This window comes from Physeter macrocephalus, chromosome 17, assembly GCF_002837175.3.
Source record: "Physeter macrocephalus isolate SW-GA chromosome 17, ASM283717v5, whole genome shotgun sequence".
In the NCBI taxonomy this organism is placed as follows: domain Eukaryota; kingdom Metazoa; phylum Chordata; class Mammalia; order Artiodactyla; family Physeteridae; genus Physeter; species Physeter macrocephalus.
Genome location: NC_041230.1, coordinates 39532141 through 39551488, shown reverse-complemented (window position 1 = coordinate 39551488; position 19348 = coordinate 39532141). Strand labels below are relative to the sequence as shown.

General features: G+C 49.6%; 1 protein-coding gene across 5 annotated transcripts in view; it reads right to left on the bottom strand.

Moving 5' to 3' along the window:
• Window positions 1-19348, bottom strand: part of WWP2 (WW domain containing E3 ubiquitin protein ligase 2) — a 148175-nt gene that overhangs the window by 9226 nt on the left and 119601 nt on the right. For 3 of the 5 annotated variants that reach the window (XM_007129038.4, XM_007129037.4, XM_028477486.2), the window contains 7 exons: window positions 12592-12766; window positions 6236-6290; window positions 2369-2450; window positions 1621-1749; window positions 854-929; window positions 500-571; window positions 182-270 (listed from right to left, as the gene is read on the bottom strand). In XM_007129038.4, coding sequence (XP_007129100.1) covers window positions 182-270; window positions 500-571; window positions 854-929; window positions 1621-1749; window positions 2369-2450; window positions 6236-6290; window positions 12592-12766 — 678 coding nt within the window. Of the gene's footprint in view, window positions 1-181; window positions 271-499; window positions 572-853; window positions 930-1620; window positions 1750-2368; window positions 2451-3233; window positions 3254-5856; window positions 5996-6235; window positions 6291-12591; window positions 12767-19348 lie in introns of those variants that run through there. The other 2 variants (XM_028477487.2, XM_055079279.1) reach the window with 2 other exon arrangements.

Here is a 19348-nt window from a genome sequence, read left to right as displayed (position 1 = left end):
CAGCAGGGGACCCCCGAACCCAGCTCCAGCGCCCCTTCGGACTTGCCACACCCCTGCCCACTCCTGAAGATGCAGGAGAGATCTGGCAACACTGAGCAAGAAGCAGGCAGCTTTCTGGGCATGGGCCCTGTAGCCTGGGGAAGCGGGGTGCAAGCGCAGCCTTCCAGGGCTCCCAGCTCACCTGGCAATGCCTCCATAGTCCAGGCCCTCCTCGCCACGCATGATGATGTAGAGCCGGCGGCGCAGGTCATAGGGCTTCATGTTCATGATCTGGGGAGACAGAAGATCGTGGCCAGCCTGCCACTCTCCCTTCCATGTCAGGCTGGGGGGTGGGGGACAGGGGACTCCCAGGCCTGCTCTTCGGCAGATACCAGTCACCAAGGCCCACGCCTTGAGAACTCTACCATGTGGGCTTAACAGGCTACATGACAGAAGACAGGGTAGCGGGAGGGGACCTCCTGCCTGCCCCTGGTCTTAGACATGGTGATTATTCTCTAACCTGTTGGAAAGAATCCTCAAAAAGTGTCTGCCTGGAAACGCTGATCTTCACATGGCTGGGGAGAGCATTTGACTGACAAGAAAAGGAAAAAACAAACCTCAAATTGGGGTCTTGGTGGTAACTATTCAGTCTGGTCACCTGTCTGTCTGAACAGGCTTCCCCATCCCCCTGGGCTTGGGGAGAGAACTTGGCTGGCTTCCTAGAGATAACGTCACAAAACTGCTCGAGGTGAGACAAGTGACCTGCTCCCACCTAAGACACAGGCATTCCAACGCCTGCTGCTGGGCTAGAAAATTGTGCTGAAATAACTCTACAACCCCAATGTCCAGGGGAGGTCCCAGTACCAGAACTCACATGGCAGAGGAAACGGAACTGGTGATACTTCCACCGAAAACTTCGGTCATAGGCACCAGGGGAACCTTGCTTCGTCCTGGGAAGAGCAAAGATGTTCTGGAATCCATGCGATTTCTCAAAAATTAGCAACGCATCTTGTTAGTCCTAAGGAAAGCTGATGCTATGTTAATTTAAAGACAAGTAAAGTAAGGCGTAAAAGAAAGAAAGTGACCGCCATTAAGATCTCCTGAAGATTTGAAGATTAAAAAGAAAAACCAGAAATAAAGCCAGAGGGACTTCCCTGGTGGCGCAGTGGTTAAGAATCCTCCTGCCAAGCCAGGGGACACGGGTTCGAGCCCTGGTCTGGCAAGATCCCACATGCCGCGGAGCAACTAAGCCTGTGTGCCACAACTACTGAGCCTGCGCTCCAGAGCCCGCAAGCCACAACTACTGAGCCCACGTGCCACAACTACTGAAGCCTGTGCACCTAGAGCCCGTGCTCCGCAACAAAGGGTAGCCCCCGCTCGCCGCTACTAGAGAAAGCCCGCGTGCAGCAATGAAGACCCAACGCAGCCAAAAATAAATAAATAAATAAATTTATTTTTTAAAAAAGAAAGCCAGACCTTTTGCTTTTAGAGAAAGACCACCAGTGTTATTCTGAGTAAATAGAGTAGCCCCTTCCGTCCACATCCCCACTAGTGTGACATCAAAACTGGCCACTAGAGGGCAGTAAGAGCAGCTATACCAGGCCTGTGCTAAGAGTGATGTCACCTGTGCAAAGTCCTTACCCAGACTCAAACCCTGGGCGAGGATCCTTAAAGGTGGTGGTGCGGGTATTGTGGTCCACGAAGTAACGCACCCCCTCGCTGGTGTACTTCATCTCCCACCCTGGGGGCAGAGCTGGTTCCTGGATCATCCTGGAAACATGGGAAGAGAGGGGCTAAGGGCTGGCCTCACCTTCTGGGCCTCCATGCTAAGGAGGCTGGGGTCCCTGAAGTGCTGCTTTCTCTCTGTTTTTACCCAGGCCCTGCAGAGCCCTTGAGGGTGGGCCTTGAGGAAATGTGCTTGGCAATACCCAAGTCCTGAGGATGGTTCTGCAGCAGAGAGAGGTCATCTACTGTCCCAGGGCCAAAGAACCAGCCCTGGGTGGATGGCCGTGGCCTGAGCGGGCACCGGCAATCCCAAGGAACCCAGTGCTCCATCCCAGACTAGCTTCTGGTGGGTGGGGAGTTGACGGTGTTGGGGCAGGGCTCTCAACCCTTCTGAAATCACATGATCGGCAGCCTGCACAACTGGCACAGAGACCAGCAGCACCTGCCAGCCAGGCCACTCTGTATCCATGAGGAAGGCCAACTTAAGCTGCCACTTGCAAGCTCTCACTGGGCCAACACCATATCATGAGGGTCTCAGGGCACCGGTGTGTGGCCGAAGTTCCCAGAACATCGGCCGTGGAGGACAAATGCAGTCCAAGGCCACCGGGCCAGTACTGGAGGTGCACAGGGCCCAGCCCAGACCCCTCCCGGCCTGAGTCCTTACCCCTGGGTCCGAGGGTCCTCCCACTGGGTGGTGCGTGTGTTATGGTTCACGTAATACACCCGTCCGTTGTCCTGTCTCTTCTCTGCCAGGGGAGAAGAAGGAAAAGCGGACTCTCAGATTGAGATGTCTTGAGGCCATGTCCTCTCCCCTCTGGCTCCCACCTCCTGGGTGCTGGATCTGAATTTCTACCCCTGTTCCTAACCTGTTAGAGAAGTTCAGCCAGCGCGAGCCTGGCTCACTCACATCTGTCACTGGCAAAAAGGACAAAGAGAATCTTTCCCTACTGGGGAGTAGGGGAGGGATATACACATTTTCAACTCCAGATCAAACACCATCTTTGGTTGGCTGATTTGCTGGAGGCAAGGGGGCGGCGTGGCAACACGGAGGCGGAGCAGCCCAGCTGAAACCAGAGGCATAATTGCATCCAGCTGTGTGCAAAGTGGAGGCACAGCCCAGCCTCCCCTGGATCCTGGGCCCCACCCCAGTCCATCACGGCTGCTCTCTGGTTCTGCAGCCCCTCCATCCACTGGATGCAGCCGACCCAGGTGCCTCTGTCCCACAGGCGGGGTCACTGTGGGGTGGCTGCATTTCCCTTCAGCCCTCTCTGATCAGCACTCTGCACCACAGGGCCTACGTACCCCCCCTGCTTAAAGGCAAAGTTTTGTTCTCAGACTCCTACATCCCAGCAAAACCTCAATGTTGCACACATGCCAAGAGACACCTGGGGTTGTGGGCACTTACAGTGCCATCGTGGTCTTATACCTAAGTGTGTGCTTCGAGATGGGGCAGTGTTTGGGGGAGCTCAGACATACTTTCTATTCTCTGGACAACATTTACCCTCTCGCCCTTTTACTGGCGTACTAACAATGGCGCTGAGTTGTTTGAGGGAGAAACTCTGGGCTCCAGGGGCAAACTCAACTCCAGCTGGTGATTCTGGTCTTTAAGAGGGATTGAAAGGGGCGCCCATCAGCTCCAGGTGGATGGCAGGCAAGACCGGAGCAAGACTCCGAACCCAAGAGCGGTCACCTTTCCCAGCTCAAAGTTCCTGGGCTTTCAAACCTGTTTCTGTCCTGAAAACAAACAATGCTCATGGCCCTCCCTCTTTTACGATGACAGGGAGAAATTAAAGAAATAAAAATAATCGGTTCCAGAAGCTACAGGGAAACCAAAAGCTGAAAAAGACACAGAGCTAGGGAGAGCCCAGCCCCCTCCCCTTGAGTAGCAGGCTGCAATGTTCACAGTATCAACCCACGGTCCTGGTCTCTGTCTGACTTACCTGGCATCCACTACTTGAAGGAAATTTCAAAAACAAGAGACTTGAAAGAAAGAAAAGAAGGGGACTGGGATTGCTACAGAGCTACCATCGCCTCAGAACAGCCTGTGGGACCGTCCCACAGACGACCGGCTTCCCAACAGGGTTCTGAGGAGAAGGGGCCGCTCCCAGCCCGGAAGCTTCCGCTTTGAACTACATCCTCCCGCGTGTTCTCTGCCAAGGGCCAAAGCCGAGGCGGGTGGGTCTGTCCAGCCGGGAAGTGCCCTTGTTGCTGCGTGGAGGCCTTTCATGGCCCACTGGAACCACCTTGCCGCGTGCAAGGTCGCAGTCTGGGAGCTGGGAAAGTCCTTAGGTGACATCTAGCTTGATCCCATTTAAGAAGAAATGGACTGGGGAGCATTCGGTCACATGCCCAGGGTCAGAGCAGCTGAGACGATGTGGATCTTAAACCTCAGGTGCTCTGGCCCCTGGGACGGTGCTCAGGGAGAATGTGGGATCTCTCCTAGAGGAGCAGAAAGGGACCCAGGACTGAGCACAGGAGACTTGACAGCAGGCTTTGCGCTAAATGCAGCTCTCCTTTGGTTTTGCTATACTTTCTGTTCAATCTTAACTCCCCTTGGGGAGATGACCCTGCCACAGCCCTGGGGAAGCTAACACAAAGCCCAGAGGATTTGATCAGGAAGGTTCCCTGGCCCTCGGCCAGATGTTCTTTTCCTCTCAGTTTCGTATCATTACGGTCTTGTGTGTTCTCCTGATCATTTGTAAACAGCACTGACTCCGACCATGGCTCCTATTCCCATCTCAAATATTTCACACCTGGCTTCTAGGAGCTGTTTTCGAGACCCTATAAGCTGCTCTTACTTGGTGACCATCATTTAGCAGAACTGGTACAGAAATAAATCACTTGACTCTACAGATCCAGGAACAATTCTGGGTCCCCTGCTCTAGTTCACGGGGTCTGCCAGATAGCCTTACAGATTCTTATTTCACCTGATGAGTCTTCCCCTGCCCAGCCAGGGATCCTATGTTTGACCCTCTCAAATTAGTCTTGCTGCCAATCTCTGAGACAACAGTGAACAATGACCTTTCATCGGTCCAGGGAGCCGGGTGGATCAGCTGTGTGCCTAAGGGATTCCCCAGCTGAAAAGTCAAGAACTGTGCGGAGGCCTCGCTATCTGAGATTTTCCACTAGGAGGACTAGGAGGCCTTTCCAAGTGCCATGGAATGCAGTGGTAATTGACTAACTGATAACTCTGCAGGGCCACAGGGGTTGATGCAACCCTGTAAATTACTACCAGGGAGTAGTTGTGCCTGTATGGAGAGATGGAGAGGATCCAGTTAAAAAGCTGCGCTTTTCCAGGTGATGCTTTTCCTATCATTCTCAGCTTCTTCGTCTTTGTTGGGGAGCACACCCCGGCCTATTTTAATACCATCTGTGAACACCATCAAACCAGCATTCACTGTCTTCTGCTGGCCTAACAAACAAACTAAACCTGACCCACAACAATTCCTGCAAAAATGGCCCTCTTCAGCTCCCAGGGACTCCTGTCGTACATGCTGAACGAAACCCTGACCCAGCTCGGAGCTGCAGAATGCGCTGGGTCCTGCCATCTCTCATGACCCCTTTGTGCATGGCCACTCCTTCCCAGAATAGCCATCAGGCACACCGTCTCACCAAGTCATGGTTGTGCATCCCTCTAACTCATTATTGGCAAATCACACCAAGGACTTGGAGTTCTCCAGTGACAAGGAGAACCCAGTACGACATCATTAACTAGCAACAGTGCACTTTCATAACATCACCAGCCCACACTCAACTCTCTTATCTGCTTCCCTCTGGCCCCTTTCACAGCCGTTATCATAAATAAAAAGGCAGCTATGGGCTTCCCTGGTGGCGCAGCGGTTGAGAGTCCGCCTGCCGATGCAGGGGACACGGGTTCGTGCCCCGGTCTGGGAAGATCCCGCGTGCCGCGGAGCGGCTGGGCCCGTGAGCCATGGCCGCTGAGCCTGCGCGTCTGCAGCCTGTGCTCCACAATGGGAGAGGCCACAACAGTGAGAGGCCCACATACCGCCAAAAAAAAAAACAAAGTGAATGAAAAGTAAAAATAAATAAAAAAAATAAAAAGGCGGCTGAAGTCAAAATCAGGCTGAAGTCCTCCAACATCTCAGCTGCAAAGAAAGGTTTGGTAAGGTGTCTAAGCAGACAGCCACGGACCTGAAACAAATGCATCTGGGAATCGGCCAGTGTCAAAATGCCTTCATCAAATAGGTTGGATTCTTGAGGAGACACCTTGAAAGTCAGCACCACAGCCCAACAGTCCCAAGACTGCTGGGGGATTTCTCTCATAGGGTCACCCCCCTGCAGCTGCGGCAGGCGAGTGCTATAGGGGTGCAGGGGACCCAGTTACTTTCCCAGCCTTCCAGCTCCATCACCTGCAACTTCTCCAGCTGGGTATCCCCAGAGGGTGTGCTGGAGAGGATAGAAACGGGGAACCGAGGCAGGGAAGTGAGAAGATGTGCAGGGAAAGAGGACAGAGCACAACAGAGCATCAGCTGATGCGGCTGAGGGCACAGAAGGAGAAGTCAGTACTTACCCCAGCCAGGAGGGAGGGGGCCCAGTGGGTCATGGTCAGTGGAAGCACTCGAAGACTAAACACAAGAAACACAGCAGAACACAGAAGTTAAAAAAAAAAAAAAAAGGCCACTGGTTAAAAATAAATCAATCGATAAAAATAAAAATGCCAAGGACTGGTTTCCACATTTTAGCACTCTGCACAGTACACGGTGGGGCCTTAGGTGGCATCTGCTTCTCTCGAAAGTCTTCAAAGAAGAAGAAAAACCAAAAAAGAGCCCTGCACGCTGAGGGCCCAGGCGGGTTGTGGAGAGGGTGGAGCGAGGGGGAGGGAGAGGTGTGCAGAGGAAGGTGGGCCAGGACGCCCCCAGGCCAGCCCGGAGCCGGCCCCAGGCGCAGCAGGAGGGCCCGGAGCAGGGCTGCCCGGCGAAGCGCTGCCCGCCGCCGGTGCGTCAGCCACTCAGCTCCTGCTCAAGGCGGCCAAGGCAACTGAAATCACCACCACCTCCAACTTTCTCCAAGAACCACACACGGGAGGGGAAAAAATATCGCAGGCCTTTCCAATGAAATCATTCCCACAAGCCCTGCCCACGCCCAGAGCTTCCTGGCTGGGGGCTGGGCCCTCCTCCCTCCTGGGTGCACAGGGAGAGTGAGCCGTGTGAGCGACAGACTGAGGGCACATTCAGGCCCGGGCCTCACCTCCCCAGGAATGTTGTGCTTCCCTTCACAAAGCACCTTTCTTCTCCTGCGGCCTGAACCTGAAGTTGTTCAGTGTTCTGTGTGCGTCTGTCTGGGGAGGTGGGGCTGGGGGCGAGGTGACGAGAGAGAGAGAGAGAGAGAGAGAGAGAGAGAGAGACAGAGAGAGAGAGAGACAGAGAGAGAGAGACAGAGAGAGACAGAGAGAGAGAGACAGCGACAGAGAGAGACAGAGACAGCGAGAGAGAGAGAGAGAGAGAGAGAGAGAGAGAGAGAGAGAGAGAGAGAGAGAGAGAAGGGGAGACAGGAGAAAGAAGGGGGAGCTGACTCCGGGCCTTCAGGGTCGCTGTTTACATTAGAACCTCCACCCCCAGCCTCATTCTGCTGTGGGGTCCCTGGGGCAGGGCTGCAGTGGCCCAAGAGTGCTCATAGCCTGCGGGGAATGGGGGTGCTGTCAAAGACTCTTCACACTGAAATAAAACAAGTATTGTTCCCCGCTGGCTTGCTTTCTCTCTCCCTCCTTTTTTTTCCCTTTCTTTCTTTTTTTTTTTTTTTTTTTTGTGCCAAAGCATTTTTATTTCACTTACTAAAATTTAATTGTTACATGAGGGGGATCAAGTTCTCAATGCAGACTTCGGGCTGTCTGGCGGGCCCCGTCTGGGGGCAGTGGAGCCACACACGGGCAGGAGGATGAATGGAGCTCAGTCTCGGCTTGAGAAAACATTGGTAGAACTCAACTGCCAACGAACCCCCTTCCACGGCCCTCCCTCCACCCCCCACTGAAAGGACAGAGAAACTTTCTTTCTGAGGTGGCAGCTAAAAGCGACTCTTCCAAAGCAAGTTCCAACAAAGACGTTTCAGTCTTGAAACCATAGGTTCCTTGATGGGACGGAGCCCCCTTCCAGCAGAGGGCCTCCTAACCAGGCAGAGCGAAACTGCTCGAAGGTGCGGGAAGCTGGGCTGTCCCGGGTTTAGGGCATGTTGCCCTCAGCCTCGAGGGTGTGCTTACGACCCCCACCACCGTTCCGATTTGTCTGATGGCTGCTGAAAGAAAACTTCCCCAATTCACGGAGGTTATTATGGTGTGTGTGTGTGGAGGGGAGGCGAGGTGAGGGGAGTTCGCAGGTCATAAAACCCAAGCTCCTCCACCTTTTTCGTAGTTAATACATAACAAGAACAGTGGGTACAAAAAACACGCAGCAACAGAAGGGAAGGAACTCCCTTGTGAAACACGCACGCGCTTCAGACAATGAAGCCAAATAGAAGGCGGCGGGTGACGTTGAGCTGGACCAGTGTCCTCGCAAAAGGGAAGGGCTACAGAAAAGGTCATTCTAAGAAATTAAAAGAAGCAGCATTTGGTGCAATTCTTTTGGCTGATTCAGGCCTTTTTTCTCCCCCACCAGAGTAAGCGGATGATCTGCGAAGCATTCAGGAGCTCTGCTGGGAAATTAGCTCCCAACTGGTACCAACTGGGCTTCAGCGGGCTTACAGTCGTCTCTTGCCTAACCCTACAAATCAACACACCAAAAGGTCTTTTTTCTGACAGCCTTCGTGACCTGCACTGAACTAGAAACAAAAAATGTTTAACGGCCCCTTTCTTAATCTTTGCCTTTTTTTTTTTTTAATGTCAGAAATTAAATGTTCACACAGTGTTGGCTCTCTTTCATGAAGGCGGTTTTTTGAAAAATGTCTTTGGTAGCCTCTCATTTTCATCCCTAGAGGCGGAGAGAAGAGGAGGCGGACAGGAAGGGAGAGAGACCGGAGACTGATAAACACGAGCGACACGTGAAATGGGTCAGTGGAAGTTGACGCTCATAATCATTTTATCTCTTACAGTTAAAGCAAAGCACTTGATTATTTTGGATATTTCTTCCCTAATGTACATAGTACAACTTGAAAAATGTTTCAAGGAAGTGAACAGAAGCCAAGAAGACACAAAAAATTAAAAGCTATATATCCTGGCCAGAAAACCAAAACCCAAAAACCCCACATCTCCAGTGAGCCAACCAACTGCCCCTCCTCTCCCGCCACACCTTCCCCTGAAATGAGAGATCCCAAGGGTTACCTGCAGCACGGCTGGAAAAGCACAGAGAAAGGGGTATGGTGGGGGAGGGGACTGCGGTCAGAAAAGAGATCCTGGGATGTACAGGTGACTCTAAGAGACAAGACAGTTTCCTTTATTATTAAGAAGAGAAAGGAATGCTGTTGAATAATTTTCCTGGTAACCGTCCCTGGGCTGGAAGAACTGGGGTGCAGGCCGTGAGCCAGAGGGCTCACATGAGTTCAAGTCCCTTAGGGACTAAAAGCATTTAGTTCCAGTAATATTTTAAGATACAAACTCAGAAATAAAGAATGTCTAGCAAATAGAGCCGAGGGCAAGACAAGCTCTGGGAAGGGCATAGAGGTCACAGTGTGGAAGGCAGGCTCCTTTTTTTTTTTTTTTTTTTTTTTTTTTTTAAGGATGCACCCAGTGGGCACAGAACAAAACCCAGGTGCTTGAGAATTTGATCCAGGGGGCTCTTTGCAGAGCAAGAAGCAAGTTGTCTGTTTCTGGATAAAGCACTTTGGCGTCCAGACGTTAGGAGCCGCAGGATGATTTGCTTCAGTCTTGCCGACACTGGCTACACCTTTGATTATCAGGGGAGGATCAGGCAGGAGTGGAGGAGGAGTTGCCACAGAAATAGTAGTCGGCTGCGAGCAGAGTCCCGTCGCAATTGCAAAATGCACACGACTGGGCTGGGCGTGCTCGGTGGACCGACCGCAGCAGGACCACAAAACAGAGGGCAAATCGAAACTGCAGCGGCCAAGCGCAAGTATGTGCACGATGATCACATGTAACAACGGCACTCTGGGGCATCAGGAGAGGGAAACGTGTCAGAGATAAGGGGATGATAACAGCGAGACCGAAAAAGGTATGCATCGAGGCAGGAAGGAATTGCAGGAGACTGCCGTCTGGGATTCCCTTGATTTCCCATATTGAACTGTATTTCGTGTTCCCTGCAGGCAGCAAAGAAGAACAAGGTCTGGTTTCAGCCCAGAAGCAGAAGGAGGAGGCGGAGGAGGAGGAGGGGAAGCCAATGGTATAGTATCAGCTCTTAAGTCTTCCGAGTCAAACCCTGGGCCTAGGCCAAACCCCAAAATAACTCTATGAAAGCGACTCTTCTTACTCGTAACCAGGACATGGCACCATAGCAAACAAGAGGGGTAAACCAAACCCAGAGGGGAGGGAAATCAACAGAGAGACATTGAAAGCTGACCCAAAAAAGATTCCTACCACGTTTTTCAATATGAGTCTTGTTTCAGGAACAAAAGGGAACCATCACCTCCATCCAGAACCCTCCTGGATCCCCAGCCAAGCTGAGAAAACCATGTTAGAGGACTCAGAGAGAACATTTTCTTTCAAGCGCTGAATTTTTACTTTTAGGGGACACTCCAACTCAAAGTTCTACCTCTGCAGGCCTGGAATGATGTTGCTAAAATGAGAGAGGCAGGAGAGAGGAATGAAGGCTCCAAAAGACCGAGCGGACGCGAGCTCCAGAGTCTTCCCTTTCACACACCAAACATCTGGGTCAACTGACAGAACCTACACGGTGCATGGGAGGGTAGGAAAAAAAAAAAGAGTCCTTCAATGGAGTTTTCTTTTTTAATTTAAGAAGTCGGGTAAACAGGGAGACAGAACCATGTGAGACTCCTAAAACGCGTCCTTGTCTCTAAGTCAAAGGACAAAGATGCCCAGACCTTTCCAGTTTTGCAGCCATGACCACCCAAGAAAATGGCAGGGAAAGTCGTTGGGACCCAGCTCAAAAGGAATAATTTCTGAAATGCAGAGAAGGACCAGATTCCATCCAATTTTGAAACATGCCAGAACCGGATGCCCGGCATGTATGAAGGGGGCTGTGGAGTGGGAGGCCAGATGCCCAGCAGTGCTGCACCAGGTAGACCACTGGGCACGGGTTGTAGACAGGCATCATAGCTGACCTTGGAGGCAACTCAATGTGACAAACACCAGACTTTCTGCTCATCCATACTAAGGAAACACTATATGATGAGCAATCAGCCCCCACAGACAGAAGAAGGAACAAGCCAGCCAAGGCCAATGCCACCATGCCTTCTGGTTGACGGGGTAGCTCCTGCTTTGGGTGAGCAGAGAAAGAGCTGGAAATGATGGCAAAGCTGATGATGAATGTTATTAACTGGAATTACAGGTTTTCTGAGCATTCAGAAATGGGTTGTGGGGTTAAAGTTCATTTCAAATAGAAACAATGTGAGTTAAACGTGGTGATGTCCTAGACCAGCTCAAAAAGTTTCCAACTTCCGATATACCACACCCTGTGCAGGTTCCACTGCAGGGGGAACAAAGCTTCATGTTCAAGGGGCTCTGAGAAAATGTAATCAGAGTTCCAACTTGGGAATCCCACTTCTCTCTGCCAAAGAAGCTGTGTGGCTGGGCTCCCCACCAAGCACCAGGCTGCTGGTAGGGGCTCTAAAGAGACAGAGACCCAGGAAGGAAGGTTCCTAAAGGGACCCAGTATGGGAGACCATTAGACAGTTAATTTGGGACCACAGCACTCTGATTTCTGGACTAGACGGTTTAAATGTTATTCTGTGGGTAATGACCACAGAAGGTTTGGAGCCAGTGATTAATAATGTAGAGCAAAGCCCCATTCCTTCAATCTTCCACAGTGATTTTTTTTTTAAGTGACAAAATGGGGAATTCCCTGGTTGTCCAGTGGTTAGGACTCCGAGCTTCCACTGCTGGAGACCCAGGTTCAATCCCTGGCTGGGAAACTAAGATCCCGCAGCTGCGTGGCACGGCCAAAAAATTAAAAAGTAAAAAAAAAGTGACAAAAATGACAGTGATATTTGAAGACTGCTCTGCTAGAAACAGGAAGTACAGATTGGAGGAGAGAGAATGACAGCAAAGAGACAATTCCAAGGCTGCCTTAACCATTCAGGTGGGAGGGACAGAGGAAAATCAGGAATCAGATAGAAGGAGGCTGATCTAGACCAGTGGTCAATACACTTTTTCTGTAAAGGGCCACAAAAATATTTTAGGCTTTATGGGCCACCTGGTCTTTGTTGTGGCTACTCAACTCTGCCATTGTAGCATGAGAGCAGCCACAGTCAATACCCACACTATGGGGTGTGTTTGTGTTCCGATAAAACTTTATTTATAAAACTAGCTGGGGGCCCGTTTGGCCCAAAGGCCACAGTTTGCCCACCCCAAATCCAGATGAACTTTAAGGTCCCTCCATCCTTCAGAAACTGTCAGATAATAAACATCTAAAGAAAACCAGTAGCAGCAATAGAAAGGGAAGGATTGGGGTGACTGCTTTGATTTGAAAAGGCAAGGTATGGGAGAGGTCACAGCAATCTTCAGGTCTCAAGTCTGGGTAAATGGACTTGGATGGAGGGACCAGAAGAGAAATCCAGTCCTGGAACAAAGATGGGGGAATTCAGTTTCAGATACATGTACTGAGTCCATAAACACAGAAGGTGGACATTGAGTCACTAAGTTAGAAACACTGGAGTTTGAGGAATTTCACTGTGATGAGTAAAATCTCCAGCGTCAGAGCACTGACATTTCTAGCCACCATTTTCCCTGCTCACCAAACAGGTCGACAGAGAATGTGCGTGGCCGCTGGGGTGCTCCCCTCCCCGCGGCTGGCCCCCACCTCTCACCTGGTACAGGAATCTCTGGCTGAAGTGCTGCATGGCGCCCTGGAGCTGGTCGCGCTGGGACTGCCACTGCTCATAGCTCCGCACGTACTCGGCCGTGGGGCGCTGCCACGTGGTGGTCCGAGTGTTGTGGTCCACGTAGTAGAACCTGCCTCGGGGGTCTGTGCGTTTCTCCCAGCTGCAAACATCAAGCTCAGAATGAACAGAGTGACCGCCTCACCCCTCCGCTCAAATGCTAGAGAAATCTCAGGATGGCTGGCAAGGAGGAGGGTGAGGAAGGGTCTGGTGTGGGGTCTGGCACGGGAGTTTGGCTGCTCCGGGGAGGCACAGCCAGGTGGGATCCAGTCACGGAGGCTTCTAGGGCTTAGATGATTCTAGTAGACATCTGTGGTTGCCCACCCCCAGCAACCAATCCCTCTTTACCAACAGCTCCTGATTTCCATGTCAGAGGTCCAAGTGGTTCTGGGGCATCTGACTGTACTCCCAACCCTGGAGTTGAACTGTTGACTGGACCAGAAGTGGGCAAGTGACCTATGCTGAGCCAATCAGGATGAATCTCATGGCTTTTGCTAGTTATGGTGGGAAGAATATAGTCTCTCTTCTTTGCCGGATATGACTGAGAAAGTATGCAGGGCTTCCCTGGTGGCGCAGCGGTTGGGAGTCCGCCTGCCGATGCAGGGGACATGGGTTCGTGCCCCGGTCCGGGAAGATCCCACATGCCGCGGAGCAGCTGGACCCGTGAGCCATGGCCACTGAGCCTGCGTGTCCGGAGCCTGTGCTCCGCAACGGGAGAGGCCACAGCAGTGAGAGGCCCGCGTACAGCAAAAAAAAAAAAAAAAAAAAAAAAAAAAAAAGTATGCAGTCCTGGGACTGGCTGCCATCTTGGACCCAAACACAATATGAAGTTGACCCAGTAGATGGCAGAGCAGAAAAATGGGAAAAAAGCCAGTCTCTTGGGGATACTGTTGAGCCACTGGATCATGGTTCACTTGAAACCAGGATCTACATCTAGAATTTTTAGTTACATGAGGCAGTGAATTCTCTTCATTATTCAAGCCAATTTGGATCCCAATTTTTGTTCCTTGAAACTGAAATTATCCTGATATAAGGTGCCAGTGAAAATATATTGCATGACCACGAGAAGAAGAGTTGGTGCAAATGACAGCAGGACTCTCCACATCATCTTTTGTTGAGGAAGCAATCTTTCCAAAGTTGGCCCTAGGGCTTCCCTGGTGGCACAGTGGTTGAGAGTCCGCCTGCCGATGCAGGGGACGTGGGTTCGTGCCCCGGTCTGGGAGGATCTCACGTGCCGCGGAGCGGCTGGGCCCGTGGGCCATGGCCGCTGAGCCTGTGCGTCTGGAGCCTGTGCTCCGCAACGGGAGAGGCCACAACAGTGAGAGGCCCACGTACCACAAAAAAAAAAAAAAAAAAACAACACAAAGTTGGCCCTAAAATATCCATGGGCAAGGCAGGGCTAGAACAGAGGGTAAAAATCCTCAGCTGTGCTTGGTAGGTGTAACTTGATTTCCACATACACAGGGAAGAAGTGATCAAAAGAAAGTAAGAAAGGGAACTCCGCAGGGTGATAGAAATAGTTTACATTTTGATGGAGTGTGAGTTACATAAGTGTACGCATTTGTCAAAGCTCAGTGAACTGTATAACTACGATCTGTTTATCTCACTGTGTGTAAATTATACTTCAATTTTCAAAAATGAATTTGAATCTAATTAAACCCCCATATCTAACGACCAGTTTACCAGAAAAGATAAGGAATAAAGGAACATGTAACACAACACCAGCAGTCACAATCAGCCCCATCCAGAATGTGAGAAATTCTACAAGACAGATGCCCAGGATCTTCAACAAATAAATAGCCAGAAAAAAACAAGAAAGTGTAGGGGAACTTATAGATTAAGAGAGACTTATGAGATCAGCCAAAAGCAATGTGTTGCTCTTGAGTTTGGATCTGATTCAAACAAATCAAGTGTGAAAACATTTTCAAGACAATTGGGGAAAACGCAACACAGACTGTGTATGACATATGTAAGGAAATATTGTTAATTGTGTTGGGTGGGATAATGCTATTTTGGTTATGTTTAAAACAAAACACTCATCTGTTAGAGGTGTATGTGATGTATTCATGGAGCCAAGGATATGATGACTGGGATTTGCTTTACAATTCATTGGTCCCCTCTCCTGAAAAGTGGGAAGATCAGATAAAGCAAAATATGAACTGTTAGAACCAGGCAACGGTTACAAGGGATTCATTGCTATTCTCTCAAATGTGCTGTATGCCTGAATTTTCCATTATAAATTTGAAAGGGGAAGGGCGAGAAAAGGAGTTTAAAAAAAATAAGAGAGAGATACCACTGAAGAAAACGGGGTTAACCCAATGCAAAAGGAACCCAAAATGGATTACACTGTAGATTCCAAAGTGTTGGAGGGTCTTTGTTCCCTAACTACCTTGTCATATCATCTCTGAATTCTGACCTTATCCACATGACTATGGCGCTTTGGTCTGACACTTTCCTCAGCTTTCAGGGTTAGCCTCCGAGCTGACTTTTGTTGCCACCTCTTCAACAATTCTTTCAAACTCAAAGCCTCCCTAAAAATGGTTTCTCCTCAAGTAGTTCCCAGTCCCCGTTCACAGACTGCGTCTGAATTCTGCTTGCTGGACGGCCTTGCCGTCCTGACCTGCTGTCACTTTGGATTCAACTAAACGCCATCCCTCTTGCCCCAAACCTGAGGCTTTCCCAGTCCTCCCTGCATCAGCCCTCCTCCCAGGGATAAAACAACACCATCATTCCGGACTCTTCCTTTCCTACTGATGTCAGTAAGCCACTCAGCCCGAGGGCTTCTTTTTATTTCGTCTCCCTGCCCTTGACTTTCCATTTCTACGTCCAACTATCTCTGAACTAATCTCCTTATCCAATCCAGTCAATAAACTGCCATCAGGGTAACCCCAGCAGACTGACTCCTTATGTCAGGCTCGAGTCAAAACCTTGAATCAGTTTTCAAGGCTCAAAATAATCTGGAACCTTCCCACCTTTCTCATAAATTCTCCCAACCAGTGATTTTTATTTGTTTTTATTTGTTAGCAAAGGAATCATGTATCTATGGTTTGAAACACAAACAGTACTACAGGAGATACAATGAAAAGCAGTGTCTCCTGCCCTCCTTCTCCCCACTGCTGATTTCTGGCCCCCAGAGGCAACAACTACTTTCAGCTCTTGACTGCTTCTTCTATTGACAGTCGTACTTCTAAATAAATGCTTACTCCAAAATTTCTTGATTTCTGCCAAATTAGATATTACTTATGGACTTTCCACTAGCAAAGCTGAGGATTTAGTTCTTGTACTCCAACCCCCAACACACACAATGCTCTCTCCTCCCCCATCCTCCCAAGTTAGAAAACCATCATTAACTCAATATTCAGTTTGGATTATGACCTTGTAGAATACTATACATACATCTGCTTACTTGTCCACCTTTTTTCTTTTTCTCTAGAGTTAAGAGCTGCGTGTTTTATTCTGCTTGGTTTTCAAGGACCTATCACAAATTCACCCCCAGATTCTGACAGGGTTGGTGGCCTCCCAGGATCACTTAACTCTGGGCCTCATTTCTCCAGGCACCCTTTGTCCAGCGTGGACAGCTGTCCTCCAGGCCTGCCTGCTCTACATTCCTTCCCTGAGTCATCTTCCCTCACCCTCCTCTTGGCCCCTGAACTGAGTCCCCTGTGTCCTGCATCTCGGGACTTCTTTCTCTGTTTCCTCTCGTCTGGTAGAAGAAATCATCTAGGAGTTTCTGAGAAAGGATGCACCAAAGTTAATTTTTTGAAACCCTGCATGTCCGAAGATGCCTTTATTTCAACCCTCACACCTGAGTGTTAAAATGTCTAAAAGTTGATTTCTGGATTCACTCAGCTGTTTCACTTGAAGATCGCCAAATATCACAATCTATAGTTTTCTTCCCTTAGACTGGTCACTTTCCCCAGCAAAAAAAAACCTTCCAGTCTTTACCCTGGAGACAGCATCCTCACTTAATCCCTTTTTCCTGAGTTCACCTCTGCCTTCGGCTATGGCTGTGTTCTCCACACTGGTTCTACTCTCCCAGGAACTTCTTACACTAGCAGCACTCACATGGCTGCGCGTGCGTGTATGTGAACATGTGTGTGTGTGTGTGCATGTCTGTGTGTGCACACATACACATGGCAGAGGGTTGGGAGCGATGGCTGACAACCTAGAAATCTAGCTGCTCCCTGCACAAATTTTAAACTTCCAAGTTTTTTGTCTCATTACACATACACATACATAGTCACACACACACCCCATATGTCTCTGATCTCTGAGGCTTTCCAGGGCTCCATGGTGCAAATTAGCTGCCTTCCGGGTGGAAACCCCACACCGGAAGCTTGGGTTTCAGCTTTCGCAACTCTGCCATTTATCCATCAGCAACTAAACTCTGATTACAATCTCCCACATGCTTTTTCTCCTCTTCCATTCCTTTATCATTATACTTTTTTATAACCTTTATTGCTATTTTAGTGGGTTTTCAGGAAGGAATGGAAATAAACACATGTTCGATCCATATGTTTAACTAGAAGTCCTCTGCACTGGTGAATTTCAAACTTCTAAGCAGCATAATCACACCCTTGCTTGCAGGTAAAATCTTACGCAGAATCACAATCTACAAAAACAGAGCAGTGGTTGGAGGCCAGGTCAGCCCTTTCATGTTGTTTGGTTCCAGTGGGCATCTGCACCAAACCCAGGGGCCTTGCTGTACACACTTTGAGCATCTTTGTTTCACACAAACCCTCCACTCCAGCAAAACTGCTCCATGCATGATTCCCTAAACACAGCTTTTACATTCACACTGTTCTCCCAACCTGGATCACCTTCCTCTTCTCACTGAAGTCCACCCCTCAGCCTTTCCTAAAGACCAAGTCTAAGCCCCCTGTGAGGCCTCCCCAATACCATGCTCTATGGTGATCACTCTCCCTGCTCACCTCAAGTTTGAGAACCACCTAAGAATGACTAAACAGCAAATTACTGCATTCATCCTTAACTACCAGGTCCAGTACTTTTTTCTCCTGGATAAAACGACTGGTCTTCATACAAGCGTCCCATGGGCGGGACACAAGGGGATGGCCATGATAAACTGAATCCTTTGGTTCAATCTCGCTCCTGGATGTCTAGGTCTGCTGATATAATGGCTCCATCTATAGTTTCAAGGTTGCTCTCACCATGGTAATACTTCCCCAGGGCAGAACTTCTCCCATTAATTAGCAATGAAAGCTTGAGCATTCTGTTCGCTCTGGGTTCCCTATTACACAGCAGAACTAAGTGCCAGGGGCTTAAAGGTCTGGGCCTAAAACTCAAGAAGAACTCATAGGCTATAGGGGGTGCAGAGCTGAGCCATCTCACAATAAAACATTACAACTATCCTGAAAATAAGAAAGCTGAGTCTAGTATTCCACCTCAATACTTAAAGAAGAGTAAATCCTCAGCCATTCTTAGAAGATACCATTAAATATCTTCATTTAGATTCCATTCAAATGTTCACCAGGTCAAGGTCTAAATAACTTATAGACCAGAGAGGTTAAGAGGCAAGCAACCAGCACACTTACAGAGTTACCACCACTTTTAAATATATGTGTCATAGGGAGATTGGTTCAAGATGGCGGAGTAGTAGGACATGCCCTCACTCCCTCTTGCGAGAGCACTGGAATCACAACTAAATGCTGAACATCATCGACAGGAAGACACTGGAACTCACCAAAAAAGAGACCCCACATCCAAAGACAAAGTAGAAGCTGCAATGAGATAGTAGGAGGGGCGCAATCACAATAAAATCAAGTCCCATAACTGCTGGGTGGGTGACTCACAAACTGGAGAACAGTTATACCACAGAAGTCCACCCACTGGAGTGAAGGTTCTGAGCCCCACATCAGGCTTCCCAACCTGGGGGTCTGGCAACAGGAGGAATTCCTGGAGAATCAGACTTTGAAGGCTAGCGGGATTTGACTGCAGGACTTCGACAGGACTGGGGGAAACAGAGACTCCACTTTTGGAGGGCACACACAAAGTAGTGTGCGCATCAGGATCCAGGGGAAGGAGCAGTGACCCCATAGGAGACTAAACCAGACCTACCTTGTTGGTGTTGGAGGGTCTCCTGCAGAGGTGGGGCATGGCTGTGGCTCACCGTGGGGATGGGGACACTGGCAGCGGAAGTTCTGGGAAGTACTCCTTGGAGTGAGCCCTCCCAGAGTCCGCCATTAGCCCCACCAAAGAGCTGGTACACTCCAGTGCTGGGTTGCCTCAGGCCGAACAACCAACAGTGAGGGGACTCAGCCCCACCCATCAGTAGACAAGTGGATTAAAGTTTTACTGAGCTCTGCCCACCAGAGCAACACCCAGCTCTACCCACCACCAGTCCCTCCGATCAAGAAGCTTGCATAAGCCTCTTAGATAGCCTCATCCACCAGAGGGCAGATAGCGGAAGCAAGAAGAACTACAATTCTGCAGGCTGTGGAAGGAAAACCACATTCACAGAAATAGAGACAAAATGAAAAGGCAGAGGACTATATACCAGATGAAGGAACAAGATAAAATCCCAGAAAAACAACTAAATGAAGTGGAGATAGGCAACCTTCCAGAAAAAGAATTCAGAATAATGATAGTGAAGATGATCCAGGACCTCGGAAAAAGAATGGAGGCAAAGATTGAAAAGATGCAAGAAATGTTTAACAAAGACCTAGAA